The sequence below is a fragment of the Pecten maximus genome, chromosome 2, assembly GCF_902652985.1.
Source record: "Pecten maximus chromosome 2, xPecMax1.1, whole genome shotgun sequence".
Lineage (NCBI taxonomy): Eukaryota > Metazoa > Mollusca > Bivalvia > Pectinida > Pectinidae > Pecten > Pecten maximus.
The window spans coordinates 41,435,372-41,459,086 of record NC_047016.1 but is presented as its reverse complement, the minus strand read 5'-3'; the positions used below and the strand labels follow the sequence as shown (position 1 = coordinate 41,459,086).

The 23,715-nt window shown below is 36.9% G+C and overlaps 2 protein-coding genes across 2 annotated transcripts in view; both read left to right on the top strand.

The window, feature by feature from the left end:
- The first annotated feature begins 5,389 nt into the window (after nt 1-5,389).
- On the top strand, nt 5,390-22,942 carry LOC117343117 (sushi, von Willebrand factor type A, EGF and pentraxin domain-containing protein 1-like). The gene is made up of 24 exons (XM_033905434.1): nt 5,390-5,605; nt 7,397-7,574; nt 9,837-9,926; nt 10,309-10,465; nt 11,140-11,264; nt 11,880-12,083; nt 12,396-12,572; nt 13,534-13,791; nt 14,637-14,852; nt 15,213-15,395; nt 15,589-15,750; nt 16,521-16,916; nt 17,266-17,427; nt 17,658-17,819; nt 18,177-18,375; nt 18,633-18,814; nt 19,131-19,295; nt 19,559-19,789; nt 20,070-20,240; nt 20,414-20,608; nt 21,053-21,322; nt 21,582-21,776; nt 22,220-22,375; nt 22,557-22,942. Exons 1-24 carry the CDS (start codon nt 5,483-5,485, stop codon nt 22,925-22,927), a joined length of 4,728 nt encoding a protein of 1,575 aa, XP_033761325.1. The 5' UTR covers nt 5,390-5,482; the 3' UTR covers nt 22,928-22,942.
- Nucleotides 22,943-23,043: 101 nt separating this feature from the next.
- The window catches only part of LOC117343108 (mucin-2-like), a 7,831-nt gene continuing 7,159 nt past the window's right edge, over nt 23,044-23,715 (top strand). The window contains exon 1 of the mRNA XM_033905423.1: nt 23,044-23,122. Coding sequence (XP_033761314.1) covers nt 23,044-23,122 — 79 coding nt within the window. The remainder of the gene's footprint in view (nt 23,123-23,715) is intronic.

Sequence of the window (23,715 nt, the reverse complement as noted above, 5' to 3'; positions counted from 1 at the left end):
CGTATTCCTTGCCGTTTCAGCGGCCGTTAATCTCCTGTTACGCAGGTGTGCCAACCTAAGAACCCGGTCTTGACGTCGCGACGTTACGCGTGGACGTCCTGATCTCGGCTGGTCATCGACTCTTCCTGTTGCGTTAAGACGTGAAACTAATCGACTAATAGTCGATTTGTGAACTCTGAATTGTCGAGCGACGTGAAGTTGCGTGTTCCCTGCCAGAAGCATCGCTATAGCACGTCCTCTATCAACCTTTGATAACCGTGGCATAATTGTAAAAGGAATTATTGTTTGCAAAAGTATTGGCGATGATGTGGCTCAATGTTAGTGATGAATTGATACTGGTTTGAATGAAAAAAGAACGCATATGTTTGTACAGGCACGGTTTTTGATGTTTTTACCGCGCCGGAAGTGCATAGGTCTCTAGTCACACTTGGGTGATTTTGAAGATTGGTATGGGTGTTAGGCAGGGTGCATGTTTATTTCCGCGATTTTTATACAGATATGTATATTTAATACAAAATTAATCACAATTTTCCATGTTGCGTTTCTTTTTCGTTTCAGTATATATACGAACAAATACGTACCACGATCATTATATACACTGACAAATATGTACCACGATCATTATATACACTGACAAAAACGTACCACGATCATTATATACACTGACAAATACGTACATCGATCATTATATACACCGACAAATACGTACCACGATCATTGTATACACTGACAAAAACGTACCACGATCATTATATACACTGACAAATACGTACATCGATCATTATATACACTGACAAATACGTACCACGATCATTGTATACACTGACAAATACGTACCACGATCATTATATACACTGACAAATATGTACCACGATCATTATATACACTGACAAAAACGTACCACGATCATTATATACACTGACAAATACGTACCACGATCATTGTATACACTGACAAATACGTACCACGATCATTATATACACTGACAAATACGTACCACGATCATTATATACACCGACAAATACGTACCACGATCATTGTATACACTGACAAAAACGTACCACGATCATTATATACACTGACAAATACGTACATCGATCATTATATACACTGACAAATACGTACCACGATCATTGTATACACTGACAAATACGTACCACGATCATTATATACACTGACAAATACGTACATCGATCATTATATACTATGACAAATAAGTACCACGATCATTATAGACAGTGACAAATACGTACCACGATCATTATACACACTGATAAATACGTACCACGATCATTATATACACTGACAAATACGTACATCGATCATTATATACACTGACAAATACGTACCACGATCATTATATACACTGATAAATACGTACCACGATCATTCTTTACACTGACAAATATGTACCACGATCATTCTTTACACTGACAAATACGTACCACGATCATTATATACACTGACAAATACGTACCACGATCTAAAATACAATGACAAATACGTACCACGATCATTATATACAATGACAAATACGTACCACGATCATTATATACAGTGACAAATACGTACCACGATCATTATATACACTGACAAATACGTACCACGATCTAAAATACAATGACAAATACGTACCACGATCATTATATACACTGACAAATACGTTCCACGATCATTATATATGCTGACAAATATGTACCACGGTCTTTATACACACTGACAAATACGTACCACGATCATTATATACACTGACAAATACGTACCACGATCATTATATACACTGACAAATACGTACCACGATCATTATACACACTGACAAATACGTACATCGATCATTACATACTATGACAAATACGTACCACGATCATTGTATACACTGACAAAAACGTACCACGATCATTATATACACTGACAAATACGTACATCGATCATTATATACACTGACAAATACGTACCACGATCATTGTATACACTGACAAATACGTACCACGATCATTATATACACTGACAAATATGTACCACGATCATTATATACACTGACAAAAACGTACCACGATCATTATATACACTGACAAATACGTACCACGATCATTGTATACACTGACAAATACGTACCACGATCATTATATACACTGACAAATACGTACCACGATCATTATATACACCGACAAATACGTACCACGATCATTGTATACACTGACAAAAACGTACCACGATCATTATATACACTGACAAATACGTACCACGATCATTGTATACACTGACAAATACGTACCACGATCATTATATACACTGACAAATACGTACATCGATCATTATATACTATGACAAATAAGTACCACGATCATTATAGACAGTGACAAATACGTACCACGATCATTATACACACTGATAAATACGTACCACGATCATTATATACACTGACAAATACGTACATCGATCATTATATACACTGACAAATACGTACCACGATCATTATATACACTGATAAATACGTACCACGATCATTCTTTACACTGACAAATATGTACCACGATCATTCTTTACACTGACAAATACGTACCACGATCATTATATACACTGACAAATACGTACCACGATCTAAAATACAATGACAAATACGTACCACGATCATTATATACAATGACAAATACGTACCACGATCATTATATACACTGACAAATACGTACCACGATCATTATATACACTGACAAATACGTACCACGATCTAAAATACAATGACAAATACGTACCACGATCATTATATACACTGACAAATACGTTCCACGATCATTATATATGCTGACAAATATGTACCACGGTCTTTATACACACTGACAAATACGTACCACGATCATTATATACACTGACAAATACGTACCACGATCATTATATACACTGACAAATACGTACCACGATCATTATATGACAAATACGTACCACGATCATTATATACTATGACAAATACGTATCACGATCATTATATACAGTGACAAATAAGTAACATAAAGAGTTTATTTTCCGTCTTTGTAATATGGCTCGAAAGTGAGTAGCATGCGTCAATTGGGGATCGAACCATTGACCCGTGGCTTGCCAGTTCGTCTCTAACTATCGAACTGAGATCATTGCAAACGTGCATGTATTTTGACATTCATCATTTGTGTTGTTGTAAACTGTTGATAAATCATTTACATTGGCAAGTGAGGCGTGATCAATACTAAATGATTTTCTATGGTAAACTGTGACACGATAGGAAGTGAAACATTATATATCTGCGTAAATGTTTAATTGAATACACACAAAAAAGAACATATTGGTATTGACACCACCATTACGGTGGAGCGGATAATACTAACAAATATCGAGAAATCGCACTCGCTGTAATTTCTCTAATACCGTAAATGAATCATCGATATTTTAAGGTTTTTAAACTTCCTCAATCGCCTGCCATTGTGACGAGATACTTTGAATCAATTTTAGTCATAACGCCCGGATAATACAGTAACAAAACACAGACAACTATGAACTAAAATAAGTTATTTGATATCATTATAATTTTTAATAAAATCAATTGATCTGATGTATTTAGTTCATTGATACAGTTAGGGAAATAGTTACACCACACACACACACACACACCCACACACACACACACACACACACACCAATCCCTGTGTCAGTCAAAATTTTCCTGTCATTTTTAAAAATCCTTTTAATGTTTCCACTTACACATTCTTATCAATTTTGTGTTAGTGATAAACAAAATCTTAAACTTCACTATATGGAATTTATAAATCTCATTTAGGTATTTGATACCAAATTCGCTTAAAGGTTCGCGGCTTATCAAATACAGATACATATAAAATCGTTTATATCGGTTTTAACAATCTAAGGTATTGCAGTGGATATAGTGCTGACGCTTCTCCTTCCTTTTTTTTTTTTTTTCTTTTTTGAGACCTTTTTAATAAGTACATATGAAATGACCTATAATGCAGGTCTGAACAGGAAAGATGCCATGACGCAAAAGGGATCATTTATCATCGTTATTTTTAGAATTGTAAATTTCTGCAATAGTTGGCATTGTGTGATTGTGATTGTTGATACAAACATATCAGAGCTGTACTCTCATTTAAATTTTATATCAGTTTAAAAGACATGTCGAATGGTTGAGATTGTATAATTATAGGATAAAAGGTATATATCAGTGTACTTCCTGTCTACAAATCAGTGGTCTTATAAAGCCAATATGTAAAATTGTATATGTTATAATTAAAGTATGGATTGGCACTATTTACCGTTTCTATAGTACTAGTATATCATGCTTGTATTACCAATGAAACATATTGTATACTATATTACTTTATTATGCATTTATGATAAATGATTATGAATACTATCTATACTTAATAAATATGTCAGCGTGCACATATATTTTATCCTGGGGCTTACATCGAGGATTTGTAAGAAGATTTTCTTTTAAAAAATCCTGAAAATTTTGTGGTCAACGTAATAAATGTTAAAATATCAGTGCATAAACACTCTGATTATCATTTAATATGAATTTAAGTAAATGTATTGCATTGTGCTATTTCTTAATGATATACCATGTAATGTGTTCTTCTATATAAAGATATATATATTGTTGATTGATATAATGGTTTGACTGTCCATTACTATCTGTACTATTGTATTATTGTATATGTATACATGTATGTCTACTCTCCAATGTGTCTTGTAACACAAGGAAATAAAATAATCTGAATCTGAATCTGAATCTGTGTCTAAATATCTTTTACATACCTGTTTTGAAAGCCACAACATTCTGTTATAACAGTGTAAAATAACAATGAGCATACTAGCAGTGTTCAATATCATAAAAAATGATAAAAGATAACTTTGGGTGTTTTTTTTTTTGTTTTTTTTTATTCCTATTTAAGACGATTTTTCATTTGTGTTGTTGTTTAGAGTCCGTATTGAGGTTTATGCATGTAAATGATATCAATGCATCTTGCCGTGTATTAAAATGGAAATATATCATAGTAGTAAATGAAAATGATTATGATTCAAAGTGGTATGCTGCTTCTGTTGGTTATACTATAAGTACAGAATTAAGCAACTGACTGACTGATGTGACAGAGCCTGCATATTTCGAAAGTTACATTTGCAAAATTCATAGTCGAAATAATATCAGGAATATCTACAGAAACACTGTAATAAAATATCGATTTTCTTTTATTAACTTTGTTCCTGGTGATATTAACTTAGCTACACACTATTTATAAACATTAGGTATTCACAACTTCCTGGTTCAAAGTAAAATACATTGTACCCCCTTATATAAGCTGTGTGGAAGTAGCAGCACCACACAACTCTGAATGAAACCGAATGAGGCAGAATACTTCCATATAAAACTATAATTTTGACGAAGTAGCTTTGCTCGGACAATTACATCATTGAATTTGATGAAATAAGATGGTACTCTATGAATTCTAAGTGTTTTGCGAAGATGGCTGTTGGACATTATTTCCTTCTAGCCGGGTTCGTTTTCTTTTCCCTTGTTTCTGATTCAAGTGCGTCATTTTCCGATGTTATTCGATTCTACAAGGTACGTTTGATTATCAATATCTATTTTCGATATGATATGTGTTAGTATACCATACAAAGTAATAATACAATTTATTAAAAGTAGTTAAGCAGATGTATTTATATTTCGAGAATGATAGAAATGACATGGATTTATAGTAGTATGATTATTTCTTTATTACTTTGTTATTGCCCGAATAGCTCAAGAGACAATCATTTTCATTTTTGATAATTTTACTATTTTTGTATGTGATATATAGAGATTACACAACGAGTGGTTGTTGGATATGGAATTTATTTCACACTAGTGTGAAATAAATTCCATATCCAACAATTTCGAGTCGTGTGACCTGTTTCTACCACAATAATATCGGCTTGAATCAAAGAGAAACGTGGCCAAGTATTATTTCGCGTATGCAAATAAAGTGTACCGGTGACGTCCGGGACCCGGTGATGTGACGTCATTAGATTATTGATGACGTCAATAACAATTGCAGCTTGGGTCAAAGTTCACCGTGTTAGCCAATCGAAATGCGTACAGAGTTTATACCACGTGTGGTATAAACAGATTGTTAATCAACAGCTGTAATGATTAACTGATGGTCAGAGAGTTGAATAACACAGGGTATTGTGGTAGAAATAGAGGTTACACAACGAGTGGTTGTTGGATATGGAATTTATTTCACACGAGTAAGTTATTTTTTAAAAGTTACAAAAGACACGAGCTTTAGCGAGTGTTTTTTGCAACTTTTAAAAAATAACTTACGAGTGTGAAATAAATTCCATATCCAACAATCTCGAGTCGTGTGACCTGTTTCTACCACAATAATATCGGCTTGAATCAAAGGGAAACGTGGCCAAGTATAATTTCGCGTATGCAAATAAAGTGTACCGGTGACGTCCGGGACCCGGTGATGTGACGTCATTGGATTACCGATGACGTCAATAACAATTGCAGCTTGGGTCAAAGTTCACCGTGTTAGCCAATCAAAATGCGTACAGAGTTTATACCACGTGTGGTATAAACAGATTGTTAATCAACGGCTGTAATGATTAACTGATGGTCTGAGAGTTGAATAACACGGGGTATTGTGGTAGAAATGTTGGTAAACCATACAACGTAATAATACAGTCTACTTACAGTAAAACTGTTAAGATAATGCACTGATATTTTGAGAAATGATAGAAAGACATGAATTTATAGTATTAACAGTATTTTTAATTGATACATTATAGCCTGTGTAGCTCAAGAGACACGTTTTTCTGGTTGTCTGTCAATGTATCTGTGTGATGGTCACATTTATCGATGATTGATGGTCCGTTTGATGACGTAAGATTTATTCCTATCTCGTCTTAATATCAAAATTCTGACCTACTATAGAACCATAAAGAACCAGTACAATTCTAAGGGATGAAGCCGAACCCCTATGCATTTTAATGGCCTTCTATTGTTCAAGTGTAGGTCAGTAGCAAACGATATAGCGAAATTATCGCATCAAGGGCCTTTTCACAAATGGTAAATAGTAACATCATGCCAAGCGACCGACAACTATTTTCAACTGGCATATGGGGTCGAGTCAGGCTTTATAAAAGTTTTAGGTGTTTTTACCCAATCAAGGCCGATTCCGATCACAAATTACTCTTACTTTTTCATCAGGGACATATATATCCTGATCCATGTGTAACTACATATTTTGTAAATGTATCGATACAAATAAGACGTTAAATGTATCTGTCTTTGTATATGTTTATCAAGTTTAACATTTAAGTTTTTTTAAGGCATTGCAAAATTCGATTTTTTTTATCGTTTTAGCAAAGTAGGCGTTGTCTGACGGAGGAGATCCGACAGAATGGTGATATCGAATGCCATATCAATGGAATGCCCTTCAGGGTGGGGGACTTTGTACAGACTGGTACCGTGTGTGATGTCACATACAGTCAGACAAGTCAGAGAGTTTTCTGTGAAAACAATGTTTGGCGCAATTATGGAGGTAGTTAGCTAGTATAACTCCAGATTCGTAATTATGAATAGTGAAGTGAGTTTAAGGGTATTGCAATACATGAACCTATACTGTATACAGGTTCAATATGTTATGTACAAGGGTTGATTGATATGTTGTGAGCCTCGTATTGAAGGAGGTACTCAAGGATGCTCTTTTTAAGTCCTACTATTTTCTGACTATATAGGACCGTGTACCCAAGGACTGGTCTCATTTGGTCAGTTTATATCGACGATGTAGCACTCTAAAGTATACAAGACAATCGGATTTTGCAAAATTGACAAAATCGGTTAGGGTTAGGGTTAGGATGAAAGAGTCTATCATTGCTTTGGCTGCCATTCACGAATGTGGCTTTAAAATGATTGACCATCCGCCTTATTCACCTGATCTCCATCAGACTTCCATCTATTTCCAACACTGAAAACAGCTGTTTTATTACCCCAGCCCTAACATGTAATTGATGACTTTCTGAACAGCCAAGAAAAAGAGTTAAAAGAAAAAAGTGGCATTGAGGCCATTAAACACCGCTGACAAACGTGTATAGATAATGTGGGGATTTTGTTGAAAAATAATACAATTTGTCGGCAAAATTCAAATTTTTCAATATGAGGCTCAAAGATTAGCAATCAGCCTTCGTATGTAAATAATGATACACGAGAAAATCGTGGGTACGAATGCTGAGACCGTGCGAGTCACGTGGGTACGAGTGCTGAGATCGTGCGAGTCGCATGGGTACGAGTCCTGAGATCGTGCGAGTCATGTGGGTACGAGTGCTGGGACCTGCGAGTCACGTGGGTACGAGTGCTGTGACCATGTGAGTCGTGTGGGTACGAGTGCTGAGACCTGCGAGTCACGTGGGTATGAGTGCTGAGACCTGCGAGTCACGTGGGTATGAGTGCTGAGACCGTGCGAGTCACGTGGGTACGAGTCCTGAGGTCGTGCGAGTCACGTGGGTACGAGTCCTGAGACCGGGCGAGTCACATGGGTACGAGTGCTGAGATCGTGTGAGTCACGTGGGCATGAGTGCTGAGACCATGTGAGTCACATGGGTACGAGTGCTGAGACCGTGTGAGTTACGTGGGTACGAGTGCTGAGACCGTGCGAGTCACGTGCGTACGACTGCTGAGACCGTGCGAGTCACATGCGTACGAGTGCTGAGACCTGCGAGTTACGTGGGTAGGAGTGCTGAGACCTGCGAGTCACGTGGGTATGCGTGCTGAGACCGTGCGAGTCACGTGGGTACGAGTCCTGAGATCGTGCGAGTCACGTGGGTACGAGTGCTGAGACCGTGCGAGTCACATGGGTACGAGTGCTGAGATCGTGTGAGTCACGTGAGCATGAGTGCTGAGACCATGTGAGTCACATGGGTACGAGTGCTGAGACCGTGTGAGTTACGTGGGTACGAGTGCTGAGACCGTGCGAGTCACGTGCGTACGACTGCTGAGACCGTGCGAGTCACATGCGTACGAGTGCTGAGACCTGCGAGTTACGTGGGTACGAGTGCTGAGACCGTGCGAGTCACGTGGGTACGAGTCCTGAGACCGTGCGAGTCACATGGGTACGAGTGCTGAGATCGTGTGAGTCACGTGAGCATGAGTGCTGAGACCATGTGAGTCACATGGGTACGAGTGCTGAGACCGTGTGAGTTACGTGGGTACGAGTGTTGAGACCGTGCGAGTCACGTGCGCACGAGTGCTGAGACCGTGCGAGTCACATGCGTACGAGTGCTGAGACCTGCGAGTCACGTGCGGACGAGTGCTGAGACCGTGCGAGTCACGTGCGTACAAGTACTGAGACCTGCGAGTTACGTGGGTACGAGTGCTGAGACCGTGCGAGTCACATGCGTACGAGTGCTGAGACCGTGCGCAGTGTTCTGCTTACAAGCATTATTGCAGGACCTAACAAATTGTAATGTTAATATTTTGCACTTATTCGGGTATTTACAAAACATAATTGCGAACACTTTTAATTTTTAGGTGCTGTGGAACAATCCCGCATGCACAACACCTATGAGTGTCCTTGAAAAGTCTAAGTTTTATTATAAATTTGAAAGATATTACGCCTAATGATATCCCTTAACAGGTATTTTACAGTTATTGTCGCTTTAATTATCAAAAAAACTGAAATTACAATATCTCGATAACAATGATTAAGTAACTTTAAAACAATATTAGAATGTGCATAGCCAATATTAATTTTATCTATGTTTTGATTTTACAGTTTCTTTTATCTTGCATGATATCATTTTTACAGATTTACCCGTGCACACACATGATCGACATAAAAGATTCTGGGGATTTGTTGCTGGTGCAGTTATAGGATGGGTTGCTTGCGAGATATTTTGTAAGACATTCTTTGGCCTCAATACAATTAATCATTACATCATGATGCCCACTAATATTGGGACTTTAAGAAAGAGATTAACATGTACATACCTTGTTCTTTGGTTATGTCTTTGTGTGGGAAATGAATGTTGTTGTTACTTTACGTGTTTAGAAGCTTAGAAAGAAACAATGACTAATCAAAGACCATTGTTTTAGAATGAACTAATCAATATCATACCACAAATTCTGATTATTTGTATATATTTGACAAGACAGCAATCAATATTTGTTCAAGATTCTCAGTGAGACACGTTATTTACAAAATTTAGATATCCACATTAAAATAAGAATGGAAGCACAAACCAAAATCAATATCAATTTATCATTTGTACTTTCTTCAGGTTCAAGAGGCGGTGGCGTTGTGCAGGTCGTCAATAAGCCGCCTAGTATTAGCTGTCAAGAGGTAGAACGTGTGCGCTATGCTCCGCCAAGGGAGACGTCTGTAGTTGTAACTTGGCCGGAACCGACTGCGACTGATCCTGAACAGGGCAAACTGACGTACGTTTTGTTTAACGTTTACTCTTTTTCTTCAATATTCAATGCTAAAACTATTAATATAATAATAATAATAAACAGGTTCAAGAGAATGTATTTAACAACACTATAAGACAATAGGATAAATCCCATATCATTCCTTTGATGGACATGATCATAAAAATGCCTTGTTTGATATTGGATGAGGTTGTAGCTTGCATCAAAACAGAGGATAGGACCGTAGGTTGTATCTTGAATAAATCACAGAATATGACTGTAGGTTGTATCTCGTATAAAATCATAGAGAAGGACCGTAAGTTGTACAATGTATAAAATCACAGAGAAGGACCGAAGGTTGTATCTTATATCAAAACACAGGATAGGACCGTAGGTTGTATCTTGTATCAAAACACAGGATAGGACCGTAGGTTGTATCTTGTATCAAAACACAGGATAGGACCGTAGGTTGTATCTTGTATCAAAACACAGGTAGTATCGTAGGTTATATCTTGTATAAATCACACAGTAGGACCGTAGATTGTATCTATACCAGAGTAGGACCGTAAGTTGTATATTGTATAAAATCACATAGTAGGACCGTTGGTTGTGCAGAGCAGGGTCGTAGACTGAATATATTTGGCGAGCGAGGACGAGATATGAATTTTGTCCAATTATTCATTTCCGTAAAACTTTTGTAGGCCGAAACAGAAATTTGGACTCCCAAGTGGCTCCCATTTCGAGAAGGGTTCTTATGCAATCCCTTACAGTGTCACTGACGACCATAGCAATTCGGACACGTGCATTATCTCCTTCACTGTCAACGGTAAGTTTAAACATGTCTTGTTTTAAAATACACCAAACTTCTTTACCTCAAAATCGTCAGGATCATGAAAAAGCTTCGAGTACTTCGTGTCTCTGAGTTAACCGAGTTCCAAGGTGAACGTTTTGGTAAAATTCAAAAACTCCCTTAACAGTAATACGCACTTTTGATTTCAAATGATAATTAGAACAAGATTGTATTGATAACTGATACAAAAACGATATTTTTAATACATATTTCGTATTTCATGCACTACTGTGGCATCGTTTTGAAATCAATTTGGCGCCCGTTATTGGAATCATTTACGACATGTCATTTCTATGTGAATGAAAGACGAGAAGATAAACACACATTTAGAGCTTTTTGATATTCATTGTCAAGGTACATAACTAATATTTTTGTAACAACTCTTTCGAATCTCACTTAATAGCAGTACCTACCTTTAAAAACATACATTAAAGCTATAAATCGTCATAAGGCAGTTCTGTGTACTAAATCAAGGAGAATGATTTAAATTATCTACAGCCACATACAAGTTTAAAACAGCGTAGCATTATACACAATGAAAATGAGCTGTTCAATATTTACTCGACAATAAACTATTTGTTTTGAATACAGTGACACGATGTGATAAAGCTGACAACATACCGGGCCATCCTGTTAATGGGCAAATGCGCTGTACTCCTTATCAGTATGACCCTATTTTGGGAACCACGTGCTTATTTTCGTGCAATGAGGGTTACGAGCTGACAGATTTTTCATCAACATCAAGAACATGCAAAGATAACGGATACTTTGACGGCCAGGTGGCACAATGTACTAGTACGTATCTAAAACTTTAGAGAAAACTAACAATGCTCAAATGATTATCTAAATCTATATAAATGACAATGTTCTAGTACGTATCTACAACTTTAGAGAAAACTAGCAATGCTCAAATAATTATCTAAATCTATATAGATGACAAACAATGTTCTAGTACGTATCTAAATCTATAGAGATAGCAAAGAATGTAATAGTACGTTATACATATATCCGACTTTTTTTTTCTTTTTTTTTTATTGTTCACTTGGTAATATTTATTATTTGTGTATTGTTAGACGTGGCTTCGATAACATATTGATATACTTACAGAAATACAGTGTGATGATCTTGAAAACCCACAAAACGGAGAGAAGTATTGTTCCAGTCAGACATATTACAACTCGGTGTGTGGCACAACTTGTTCAGCTACTGGGTATGAATCTGACGGCGGATTTATACACTGTCAGAGTGATGGGCTATGGACGGCACCCCTTCCATCTTGCCAAGGTAGACAGACTTTATTCCATAGTGTTTACATATACGAAATTGTTGCCTTTAACTAACAAGAACGATCAAATATGAATTATTTTGTCATGGCCACCAAAATGATACTTGTGTTTACGACACATACATTATCCCCAATATGCAGGTATCATGAGTTCACCTGATTCAAAGGACCGACGAGTTTATGCTATGGCGCAGTGTGTCCGTCCGTTGTCGGTCCGTCCCTCGTCTGTCACATTTTCCTTTAAATCGAAGGACAGGAAAGCCTGAATAATTGTCAATCAGTTCAACAGTCGAAAGTTTTGATAATAAATTAAATCTAATGGTGTTGACGAATATCAGTAATCTGATCAAAACTGAAATAATCGAAGGACAGGAAAGCCTGAATAATTGTCAATCAGTTCAACAGTCGAAAGTTATGATAATAAATTAAATCTAATGGTGTTAACGAATATCAGTAATCTGATCAAAACTGAAATAATATACTTTGTACACATATTCATCCATAGAATGATTTTACTATGATCGCTTGGGTATAAAAAGTGATATCTTCAGGTAAGCATAAGTGTTTCAACTTTTATAGACATCATGATATGGTATTGATATGAAACCTCATGAAATGCTATCTTCTATAGCAATTCATTTATAAACGAGAGACCTACAGTTGGGAACAGCTTGTGAGTGTTTTTTTTCCTGTCAGCGGTGAGACATATGAAATCGCAAATTAGGTAAGGGTTAAACGACAGGAAATCACGCAAGTGCTAGATAAAAGAATATATATCTAGGCGTCTAAGGGAGATAACTCCTCCGTTATGATATAAAGAACATACTAATTGCAATGGTACCAAGAGCAAACATATCTTTAAAAAAAGTTTTTATAATTTTTTTTCATTTAATTTTTCTGCTTTTCCTGACAACCAGCTTACCAATTATTATACATGTAGATAAATTTGCATTTTTTCAGACAAACGCGCACCACATTTTACTTTTTGTCCAGTGAGTCCTGTGAGAGAATATGCCGACAAAGGTAAATCTTCTGCCACAGTTGTTTGGATGGCGCCAACGGCCACGGATAATTCTGGCGACGTTACTATCATCAGGACGATAGGACAGGACTCGGGGAGTGAATTTGGCATTGGAAAACATCCCATTTCTTATGTAGCCCGTGATCCCAGTGGAAAAGAGTCAGTGGTTCCTTGCAGTTTCGATGTCGTTGTGGAACGTAAGTAATCATAAACAGTATAGAAGGAACTGGGTATTTGTTTCCAGTAGCTATTAAACGGAACTGGAGCCTGGTTTCCGTTTTCCTTAAACAGAATGAGGAATTTGAATTATAATTAGATTGACAGAAATACGCACAATTTTTTATTCAGGATGACATCTAAGTCTTTAAAGTCAATATTTGGTTGGAGAAAGGGCAACCAGTAGTAAAACATAGTTATATTTCCCCACCTTATCCATTCTTCCTTTTCTAGTGATAATCTACTACATTCAGACCTATTTCATTTGTTATTGAGATACGTGACAATAATGAAGGAATTTCTCTGAGGAAAGCCTACTGGCTAGGATTGTTGCAATGCCTGTAACTACGTCGTTAGTTTGTTATGTCCAGCGCAACACACAGTCCTTTAATTATAATATCTAAAAATATTACAACTAAATTTGGGCCACGGTGGCCGAGTGGTTAAGACACTTTAGCCCTTAAACCTCTGGGTCGCGAGTTCGAAACCCACTCGGGGCATTTGCCAGGGAATGACTGTTGGCCGGTGATTTTTCTCAGGGTACTCCGGACTTTTGTACACCTCCAAAACATTGTACGTCCTTAAATGACCCCGGCTAGTAATGCGACGTTATATAAAATAAGCTTGATACCAGAGCGTGCAATATTGATATGGTATTATCCCGTTCGAATCTTTTTTCCTGTATTATTGGTAATATTTGCGCTCATTGAATAGAGTGTAAAAATAACTAAGCTAATTAAGCTGAGAACATGTTTGATAATTATAAATATATTTTCTCTTGCTAAAAAAATATGCAAACAGATCAAATGATAAACATTCATTTTAGATCTAGAATGTGATTCTCCTGATGGAAAATTCGACGATGAACTGATATTGCCCGACTGTCCGGGCACAGAGTACACATACGGGACCGTCTGTAATGTATCGTGTATCAGGAACTACGAAATAATCGGTAACACTACCATAACATGTGAACGGGAAGGTCCCAACTCTACAAAAATGGTCTGGGACTGGGGAGGAGGCGAGCAACCAACCTGTAATGGTAAGTGACATAATCTGAAGCTCGTGAAAAGTTATTATCATTGTAGAAGGTGGTGACTATAACAACATAGCAACACAAACCGACACGGTTAGTGAGCGTCGAACCACTTACCTCGGATCTAAACCCGCGGTTAAGTGGCCGGCGCTCTAACCAACTGAGCTATCGTGGTACCCTTTGTGAAGCATATACAGTAACAGTAGTCGACTTGGTCGCAAGAGAATGAGACACATTTGTTATGTACACACGTAAAATTGTTTTCTTAGATAATTCAAATGTTCCACTCCCTCAATTCCGTAATACTTAGGATAAGACAGTGATTCTATTTATCATACTCGTTAAATATACAGTTTCCTATTACAGATAAATGCCCAGCTATCCAGCCACCTGCTAACGGTGCGTTCGTCTGCCAGACCGCGGGTAATGAGTACTGCCGGTTGTCGTGTAGTGTGGACTTTGGGTATCCCTCGGGAACCAGTAAAAACCAAATGTTCGTATGCACGGATCAACAGTTATGGGATCCACCAGAGGCTGACGATTGTGCAGGTATACAGTATTTTCTTCTGCACAACTACTTGCAATAAATACCCCCACCCATCCACTCTCCCATTCCTTAGCCTAAAGTTTAAGTTCAGTTTACATATTTTCCAAAATTTGTTTATCTTTAACTTATGTTACACCACTACATAATATCATAATTCTATCATCCTTTACATCGTTGGATTATATTTCCTTACAGAGCGGAGACCCCCAGATGCCAATACTATCGGCGCAGATCTGCATTATTTTGTTGGAGATTGCAATGATCCAAATGTACAGTCTGGCCTGAAGGATAAATTCCTTGCTTATATGATCGAGTTGGTGAACAATGGATGGAGTAATAGGTGTCCAAATGATACAGGTAAATTACAAGAATATTTACCAGCATGTGCTAATATAAGCGAGAAGCATTCCACTTAAAGCCTCAAACTGATAAAATGTATATAATAGCGTGTATATATACATTGAATTAAAGTTGAGTTCCTACATTTTTATGCTCATTTAGTCGTCTAATTTTTTAACTCGATTGTCTAAGGCATGAGCTTTGCAGTATACGAACTAAAATGATTAAATGAAAATATTTTTCTTTTGATGCATTTCTGCCCGAATAAACCGCCTAAATGGCGCGTCAGGTCAACAGCGCCATATTTAGGAGGGAACAAACAATCACGTTACAAAAACGATACCCAAACGATTGAATGTTCCAAATCCAACAAATCACGCGAATAAGTATAGGCATGCATACAGTGTCACTACGTGTTAACTTAATGCTAAAATGTAAATGAGTTGTCCAATTCGTGGAGAAACCCCCGAAAAACGCGGTTTAATTGAGAGATTGAACATCAAATTGAAATCTGTTTTATATACTGTAGGTACATCCATGGAATAGGCTATTTTCTGCCCTGGCAGTCTCCAGGTAACGTTATAAATCGACTGAACGAAATATATTTCGGTCCGGTATTACTGAAGCCAGTGTCATAACTTGTGTGTAGATGGACATGTGCATAAGCCACTAAGCAACTTAAGAGTCAAAGTTGACCATATTGAAATGTTTTTATCTAATAATTTTGTAAGTTCTATTTTCAAAAAACATAAAACTCACTTCAAATAAATTCAGTTTTGATGTTCTAGGCTGCATACGAGATACTATTAAAGTTATCTGTGGACCTGTGACCTCTAGACGAAGACGAGAGACAATAAGTCTGACCACCGGGAGATGGCGACCTGCTGGGCTGGACCGGAATGTACCTTTCCGCGTCAAGCGTACAACTGACAATGATTATGTTATAACCTTGAAAATCACACTGGAAATCAGTTGGGAAGGAGGCACGTCGGCTGACGACCTGCAGAAAAATGACCAAGATATTTCCGATATCATAACTGCGATCGACAATGAGATAGCTAGTGGCGGAAATGCGCTGTCATTTGATGGTATAGTTCCTGCTCAGCTTACTGCAGATCGTTGGCCAATGATGGAATGTCCATTCGGACAGACGGCAAAATATGATGGAGACATTCCTAATTGTGGTAGGCCTTTATGTAGCTAATCCAAATGTTAGACATGCATCTAACGTTATAAAAGCTAGGTCAGTTCTTAAACGTGTTCTTAGTCCTGAAAGTAGAGTAATCATAGCATTTCATGGACTTTCAGCCAAATGTATTGAAGCGTTGAGGTTCAGTGAATTTTATTGGCGGATTTTATGTCTGATTTTTAAAACCATTTTATATAAACATTGATCTGATAAGGTATTGAAAGGCAACATGTAACAATGATCGTTTAATAAAATATGAGCTATTAATATTCTATTGATTTATTGACAAAGTAGTGATCATATCAATAAAACATCCGGTTAATAGTGTGCATCTGTAATTTAAGAGGGCTGTGCTACCGGCAAATATTACGAATCCACGATATCGTCTTGTGCCAAATGTCCAGTCGGAACCTTCCAGAACGAGACTTACCAAACGATGTGTAAGGCGTGTCCCTCAGATATGTCTACCAAGGAATCAGGCCGGAAAAATATCTCAGAATGCTTTCGTAAGTATATCATTATTTCCTAAGGGTTTCACTTGCTTTCCCTACTCAATGATATGCTTGTCTGAATGGACTTGAGAAAATATTGTCTAAACCTATCTTTTATTTCATTATCACAATAAAAACCTTTTATCATTCAAAGCAAAAAATGTTTCCTAAATTTACCGTTAATCAAGTGATTAATCAGGTAGTACATCCCGTTGCGTTCGTTTCTTTATATGGTTTATTTTCAGCGGTGTGTTCGATGGGGAGCTATTCGGCATCTGGAGTCATCCCTTGCACGAAATGCCCTCTCGGCGAATACCAACCGAATGCGAACAGCAAGAATTGTAACAAGTGTGACGTGGGTAAAACAACGATCGAACGAGGGCAAACAGCTGATTTAAACTGTACACGTGAGTGCCAGTGGAGGAAGGATTAGACACAACAAATTACAATTCGTTCTACTAAGTTTTATCTTTTTCTTTAATACTTTCTTAGAAGATCTCTAGCTTATTACCATTACATATGATACAATTAAACATGTTTCAACTACCTACATTTTAAATAATGTGTGTAGAAAGAGAGAAAAGAGTTTGTTTATTTTTTCCAAAACCGTCTAAACAAAACATGCTGAATAGACTGCAATGGGGAGAAATGACAACTATATCAAATATTTCTGTAAATGTCACTTGATTTACTTCCAAACCTGCTTATTCAACAGAAAACGTATTACCAGATGAATATATCATGCTGAAACACTCTTGTTATAGCCTACGATGTTGTGCTAAACTCCCCTGGAAACAACATGACATTTCCACCTCTAACAACAACACTGGAATCATTAACTCTGATGTTCTGGATGAAATGTCCCTCCGGAAATGTCACCCGACCTTCGTTTGGATTCGTCAACGGTGGTACCCATACATCAATGCTTGATATCGTTGATGCTGAAACGTTGGACTTCTTCAGGTATGCTGTGTTCTACATTATTGTACATTTGGCAAAGGATAAGACAATAGCTAAAACATAACATTTTTCAATTAAGACAGAACATTGAAGTTTAATTCATAGAAAACTCGGGTGTCACAATATCCGACACGTTAGTTCGAGTTGATGAAAACATATTTTAATTTGTTTCATTTTCTCTTAATCTGCAAATGCATATTATCATAATCATTGTAACATATGGAAATTATGTTAATTGTTTGCAAATGGCTTTTTGTTAGATCTACGATCCAGATCGAATCAAATGGTTGGACTCATGTTGCAATCAAATGGTTAGGTACCACGAATCAGGCCGAACTAGCAATCAATGGCAACAACGTCGGAGCCGTTCCAGTTACTACAGGAAACGTGTCTGTCATTGGTTCCTATCTTTTAATGACACAGAACAGTGGAAACAATGGCAGTAAGTTATCGTAAATCTAACCTTGTTTGCTTTTCATTGTTCTTAAGTTTGAATGGTTTGTAGCAAAGGCTTCAATGAGGCATTGTTGTTTATTAAATCCTTTGATATTGATAATACTAAAATTATTCCGTTCTCCATACATCTTATTTATTTGAAGGTGAGGCATTTTTATTTTGATACATTTTTCCGTTTCCGTTATAAGCATTAAGGGTTAAAGGTAAAGACAGTTTGCAGTATTACTTTATAGGAATTAACGTTGAAGATATGCTTAAGATATATTAAGGGGTATATTGACCTGGTATTTTCTATTACTTAGGTTGTCGTATTTCTGGCTTACAAATGACAAATTCCAGTAAAAGTGATGCTGATTTACAAACTGACATTGCGACATGCTTACCTAATGGCGACGACGCCTTTTACAACATGGACAACTTCAAAGATAAAATTGGGATCGATATTGATACGCCTTCCAAGTGTGACGGTAATTATAATGTCCTAATATCATACACAAACGAATTATCAAGTCCAGTATTTCGTATCAAGAGAAAAAACAAAGTCTTATTTGTCATACAATCTCTTACATTCATAATCTTTATTGAACCAATGATGATTTTAAAAGGGACGATGGCTATTTTGATAATACACATAAATAAAATACGCTCTGCAATATAATGAACAATATAAGAAAATACCACACCTATTTTCGCCACGATAGTTTTTCTAAACTACCATTTTGTCCTTTAGAATTTGATGAATGCACAGCTAGTCCATGTGGTGTCCATATTTGTGAGAATCTGTTAAATGGATACCGATGTTATTGTAAAAGTGGGTACACGGGAGACAACTGTGAGAATGCTCCCGACTTCTGTGTTAATAACCAATGCGAGCATGCAGCGACATGTACCAGTGGCGCGTGGAATTATACGTGCGCATGTGCAACTGGGTTTAAAGGGAAATTATGCGAGGAGGCAATTGGTAAGTGTTTATATGGTCTTAATAAAAGTATATATTTCGAAATCATGTGTTGTAAAAAGAGAACTTTGGTAGCACAACCTATACATTAGGTATACTGCAACGTTACGAGTATTACTTCGCTATATGTGACTGCGTTTTGATCTCGGATAATAGGTTTCACGGTTGAAAATATTTAAAAAAAATTATGTTAGCCTATAGTTGATTATTCATATATGTTTATTTTAGCTCTATATTAATTCTTATTTGAATGATAAAACATGTTCATCTTCATCTTTCAAAGTCAATGGAAACTGGGCGGATTGGGGAGACTATGGTCAATGCAGTAAAAGTTGTAACGGAGGAAATCAAACACGGATTAGAACTTGTACGAACCCGTCGCCGGGACCAGATGGTGCCGATTGTTTAGGAAGCGGCCAAGATCAAATTTCCTGTAACACAGATCCATGCCCTGGTAAATACATGTGATGTCAATTTGTACAATATAACCGGTTAACATCATTAATTTGAGTGAATGAATTGTTTTCCTTTATACAATTAAACTGGTCAACCTCATTGAAGTGAATTAATTGCTTGTCCCCCTACTATTAACGGTAACCTTTCGTAACAAATTTTGAAATTTTGTAGCATGTGAGCCAGTCGGACATCTTTTGCTTAGAAGCCGGTACACAAAGACAGATTTTTGTGTATCTGAAGGAGACTACACGCGATGTGTAATAATCTGTGAAACAGGAATGGAATTCGTTGAACCTCCCTTGGATTACTATGAATGTGGAGCCAACACCTCATATACATGGAATAGAATCCCTCCCAGCTGTGCGAGTAAGCTTTCCTCAGAATCAATGACATAGCAAAGTTTTATCTAGAACATCAACATTTTTGCATTTGAATATCTTTGTCAATATATATATATATATATATATATATCATAAAAGAAGATCCATATCCATATTAAATTTTCATCTTAAAAATTTGTCATAGAAATATTTCAAAACCATCATTCTGGACATGAAGACAAGTATACAATCAAATTAAAACATAGAATTACAACAGTACTTTAAAGATTAAATAACTTTTCAGATGTAAATCAGACATAATAAAATGCTATTCATGAGACATTAGCATTGCCAATATCCCAGACAAGACATGTATGGCCGTTTATTTATATATATCTTTATTCATTCACGTCTTGTTCTGTTACTTTTTTCAATGTCCTTCTTGTACAAATAGTTTTTCATTTATAAGTCAACCGTATATTTGCTATAGGCATACGTCCCGGAACCCGTTTGACAATTGATACATCGGTGACATATCCTGTTGCCCTTCCCTGTGGAACAGAGACTGATCAAGCATTAAACTCCGCAGCAGGAGAAGCCCAGTGTGTACGTAACAATGCCTGTGACGTGTCTATATCCACCACCGGATGTTCCTCTAGACGTAAGCGAGATACAACTACAACAGCAGATATATCTTTCTTCATTAATGTGGAAGAACTTCAAGATTTCAACCTCACTGCATTGTTAGAAGACAATATCGGTAAGATTTCGTGTTTCATTCTGTTATTTCCGTATTAATTTTAAACATGTCGATGTTCGTCCTAGATTTCATTTTCTGTTTAAAAGTATATCTTGGCTGCAAGACAAATCTTTTAATGTCAAAGTAACTATGCAATGAAAAAAAATTCAAATGATTATCTTACATGAAGTATTTCGTCAGTATAAAAATGTATGAGTTAGAAAAACTACAATTCTACGGAAACCTACTTACTCTACATCATATGCTAATTTTCTTACAGTGAGTGCAGACCTCCAGACCTATCTCAATGCAATTACCGAATTAGAACAGACTGCACAGGAGATCAACAACTCTGCCTCCGATTTCTTTACCGTGAATGTCAACAATGTCACTTACAACATCGATCCCAGCACCCTTGATTTTTCTGCTGTGATCACGTGTCCAAATGGCTCTATTGCAAACGACGGCGCCTGTGGTAGGTCCTCCACATGGTGCATTAATATGCATTGTTCCCTAAATTGAAAAAAAAAAATCAAATAAAGACCACCATAGGCTAGCCACTTGCTTCAGGTTTTCGATAAAAGTGCGACATGATCAATCTGACAATCTTTAGAAGTATTTGTGTTGATCAATGTCCGTTGACATTTTTATGCTATTCTGCATTTTCATTCGGAATATTTCTTATATGCCAAATTATTGCAGATTGCAATTTAGAAGTCTGCCAAATATACTAAATGATATTCAAAACATAATTGTAGGTATCCCGACAATATATCATATATCGTTGGGATTGACTTTATTATCCCAAAAGCATCACATTCCATGATAATTCACATCTATAAACCTATAACATAATCTTACCTGTACAGAGTAAAGTTAGATGCTATTAATCTAACAAACTGTTTTGTTTTGCTATAGTTCAGTGCCCAGCAGGTACCAGTGAAGAGAACAGATGGTGTGTTTACTGTGCATTAGGAACTTACCAGAACCAAGAAGGACAGACGGAGTGCCTAGCATGTCCAACTGGTTATACCACGCAGTTTGTCGGGATGATAGACGTCGCCAACTGTTCTGGTATTCGATTTAGACCTTTTAGATCTGTATTTTATACATGTTTCTTAATGAAGATGAACTGTGGTAATTTTTTGTTGGTGTAAATAAATGACCATATTTCAGAGTATATAAGGTTTGCATATGCGATATGCGGTGGTATGTTGGAAATACATTTTCATCAATCTACTTTTATTGTACTAAGTTGAAGAAAAAACAACGGCCAGTACGACAGACTCAACAACGGCGACATCCATATCTGCTTCCGCGACTACAACGACAACATCAACGACTACAACGACGACACCTACCCTCACCCCAACGACTAGAAGCACACCTTCTACATCCACGACTACACCCACACCTGCTACAACGACGACTACGACAACATCATCCGTTCCAACGACTACAACCACAACTGCTACACCTACGACAACAATATCTACTTCATCTACGACTAGAACCACGACAACAGCAAATTTAAATGACGCACCTGGGTCACCAAATACGGAGACTACAACAACACTTGGTAAAAAGAATGGTTCCGGAAATGATAAGAAAGGTATTTTATCCTAAGTTTTACATACATTTATATTTATATCAGATGAAATGCATGTTATTTCCCTCAGGTGGAAAGTATGGTTTATGTAGAGATTTTTGTTACACAATGATTGTTTCTTCGTGACATTTCGATGACTTGTACGTTTGGCGACTGTCGACAACATCAGACAAATGACCAGGGCCGCATCTGTACACAAAGGCGTAGAAAGTGTACGAGTTGTCTTCGAAATTCCAACATTGATAAGGATTTTTGCTATGCTGCAAGTGTACAATACAATGATGTTGCATTGTAATTTGACCGACATGACTAGATATTGCTACTCTTTGCCCAATACCTGGTCGCAAATGTGCGAGGGTCGACAATCGTCTTCGATGTTCGAATTTCGAAGACAACTCGTATTCGTTTTACACCAGTGTTTACGCATGCTGCTCCCTTATCAGTTGTCTGATGGAGGCGACAATGTACATACCGTACTAGTCATCGAAATGTCACATATAAACTTTAATTGAAATACATAATTACTCAACCGATTAGTGAATATACTACTTTTAATCGCTAATATCTCGCGTTTTTTTTTTTTTTTTTTTTTTTTTTTTATCTATTTATTCATTTATTTTCGCGTTAACGGATGAAGTGAGCTAATCTTGAAGTCCTCTGCGATTATTTGTACAAAAATAACACCTTTAGATGGTGGCCAAGATATCGGTCACCCGATATAGCAGTTGTCCATAGTCCATGACTCTAAAAGCTCATATGGATGCATAAACAGCCTCAATTATGGAAATTAGTAGCATTTATAGAT

Excerpts from the sequence above, each read along its gene's own strand:
- LOC117343117 (XM_033905434.1), top strand. The coding sequence starts at position 5,483 with ATGAATTCTAAGTGTTTTGCGAAGATGGCTGTTGGACATTATTTCCTT. Across the intron at positions 17,820-18,176 it reads AGCTGATTTAAACTGTACAC|CCTACGATGTTGTGCTAAAC; the intron begins GTGAGTGCCAGT and ends CTCTTGTTATAG. Across the intron at positions 21,323-21,581 it reads ATTGTTAGAAGACAATATCG|TGAGTGCAGACCTCCAGACC; the intron begins GTAAGATTTCGT and ends ATTTTCTTACAG.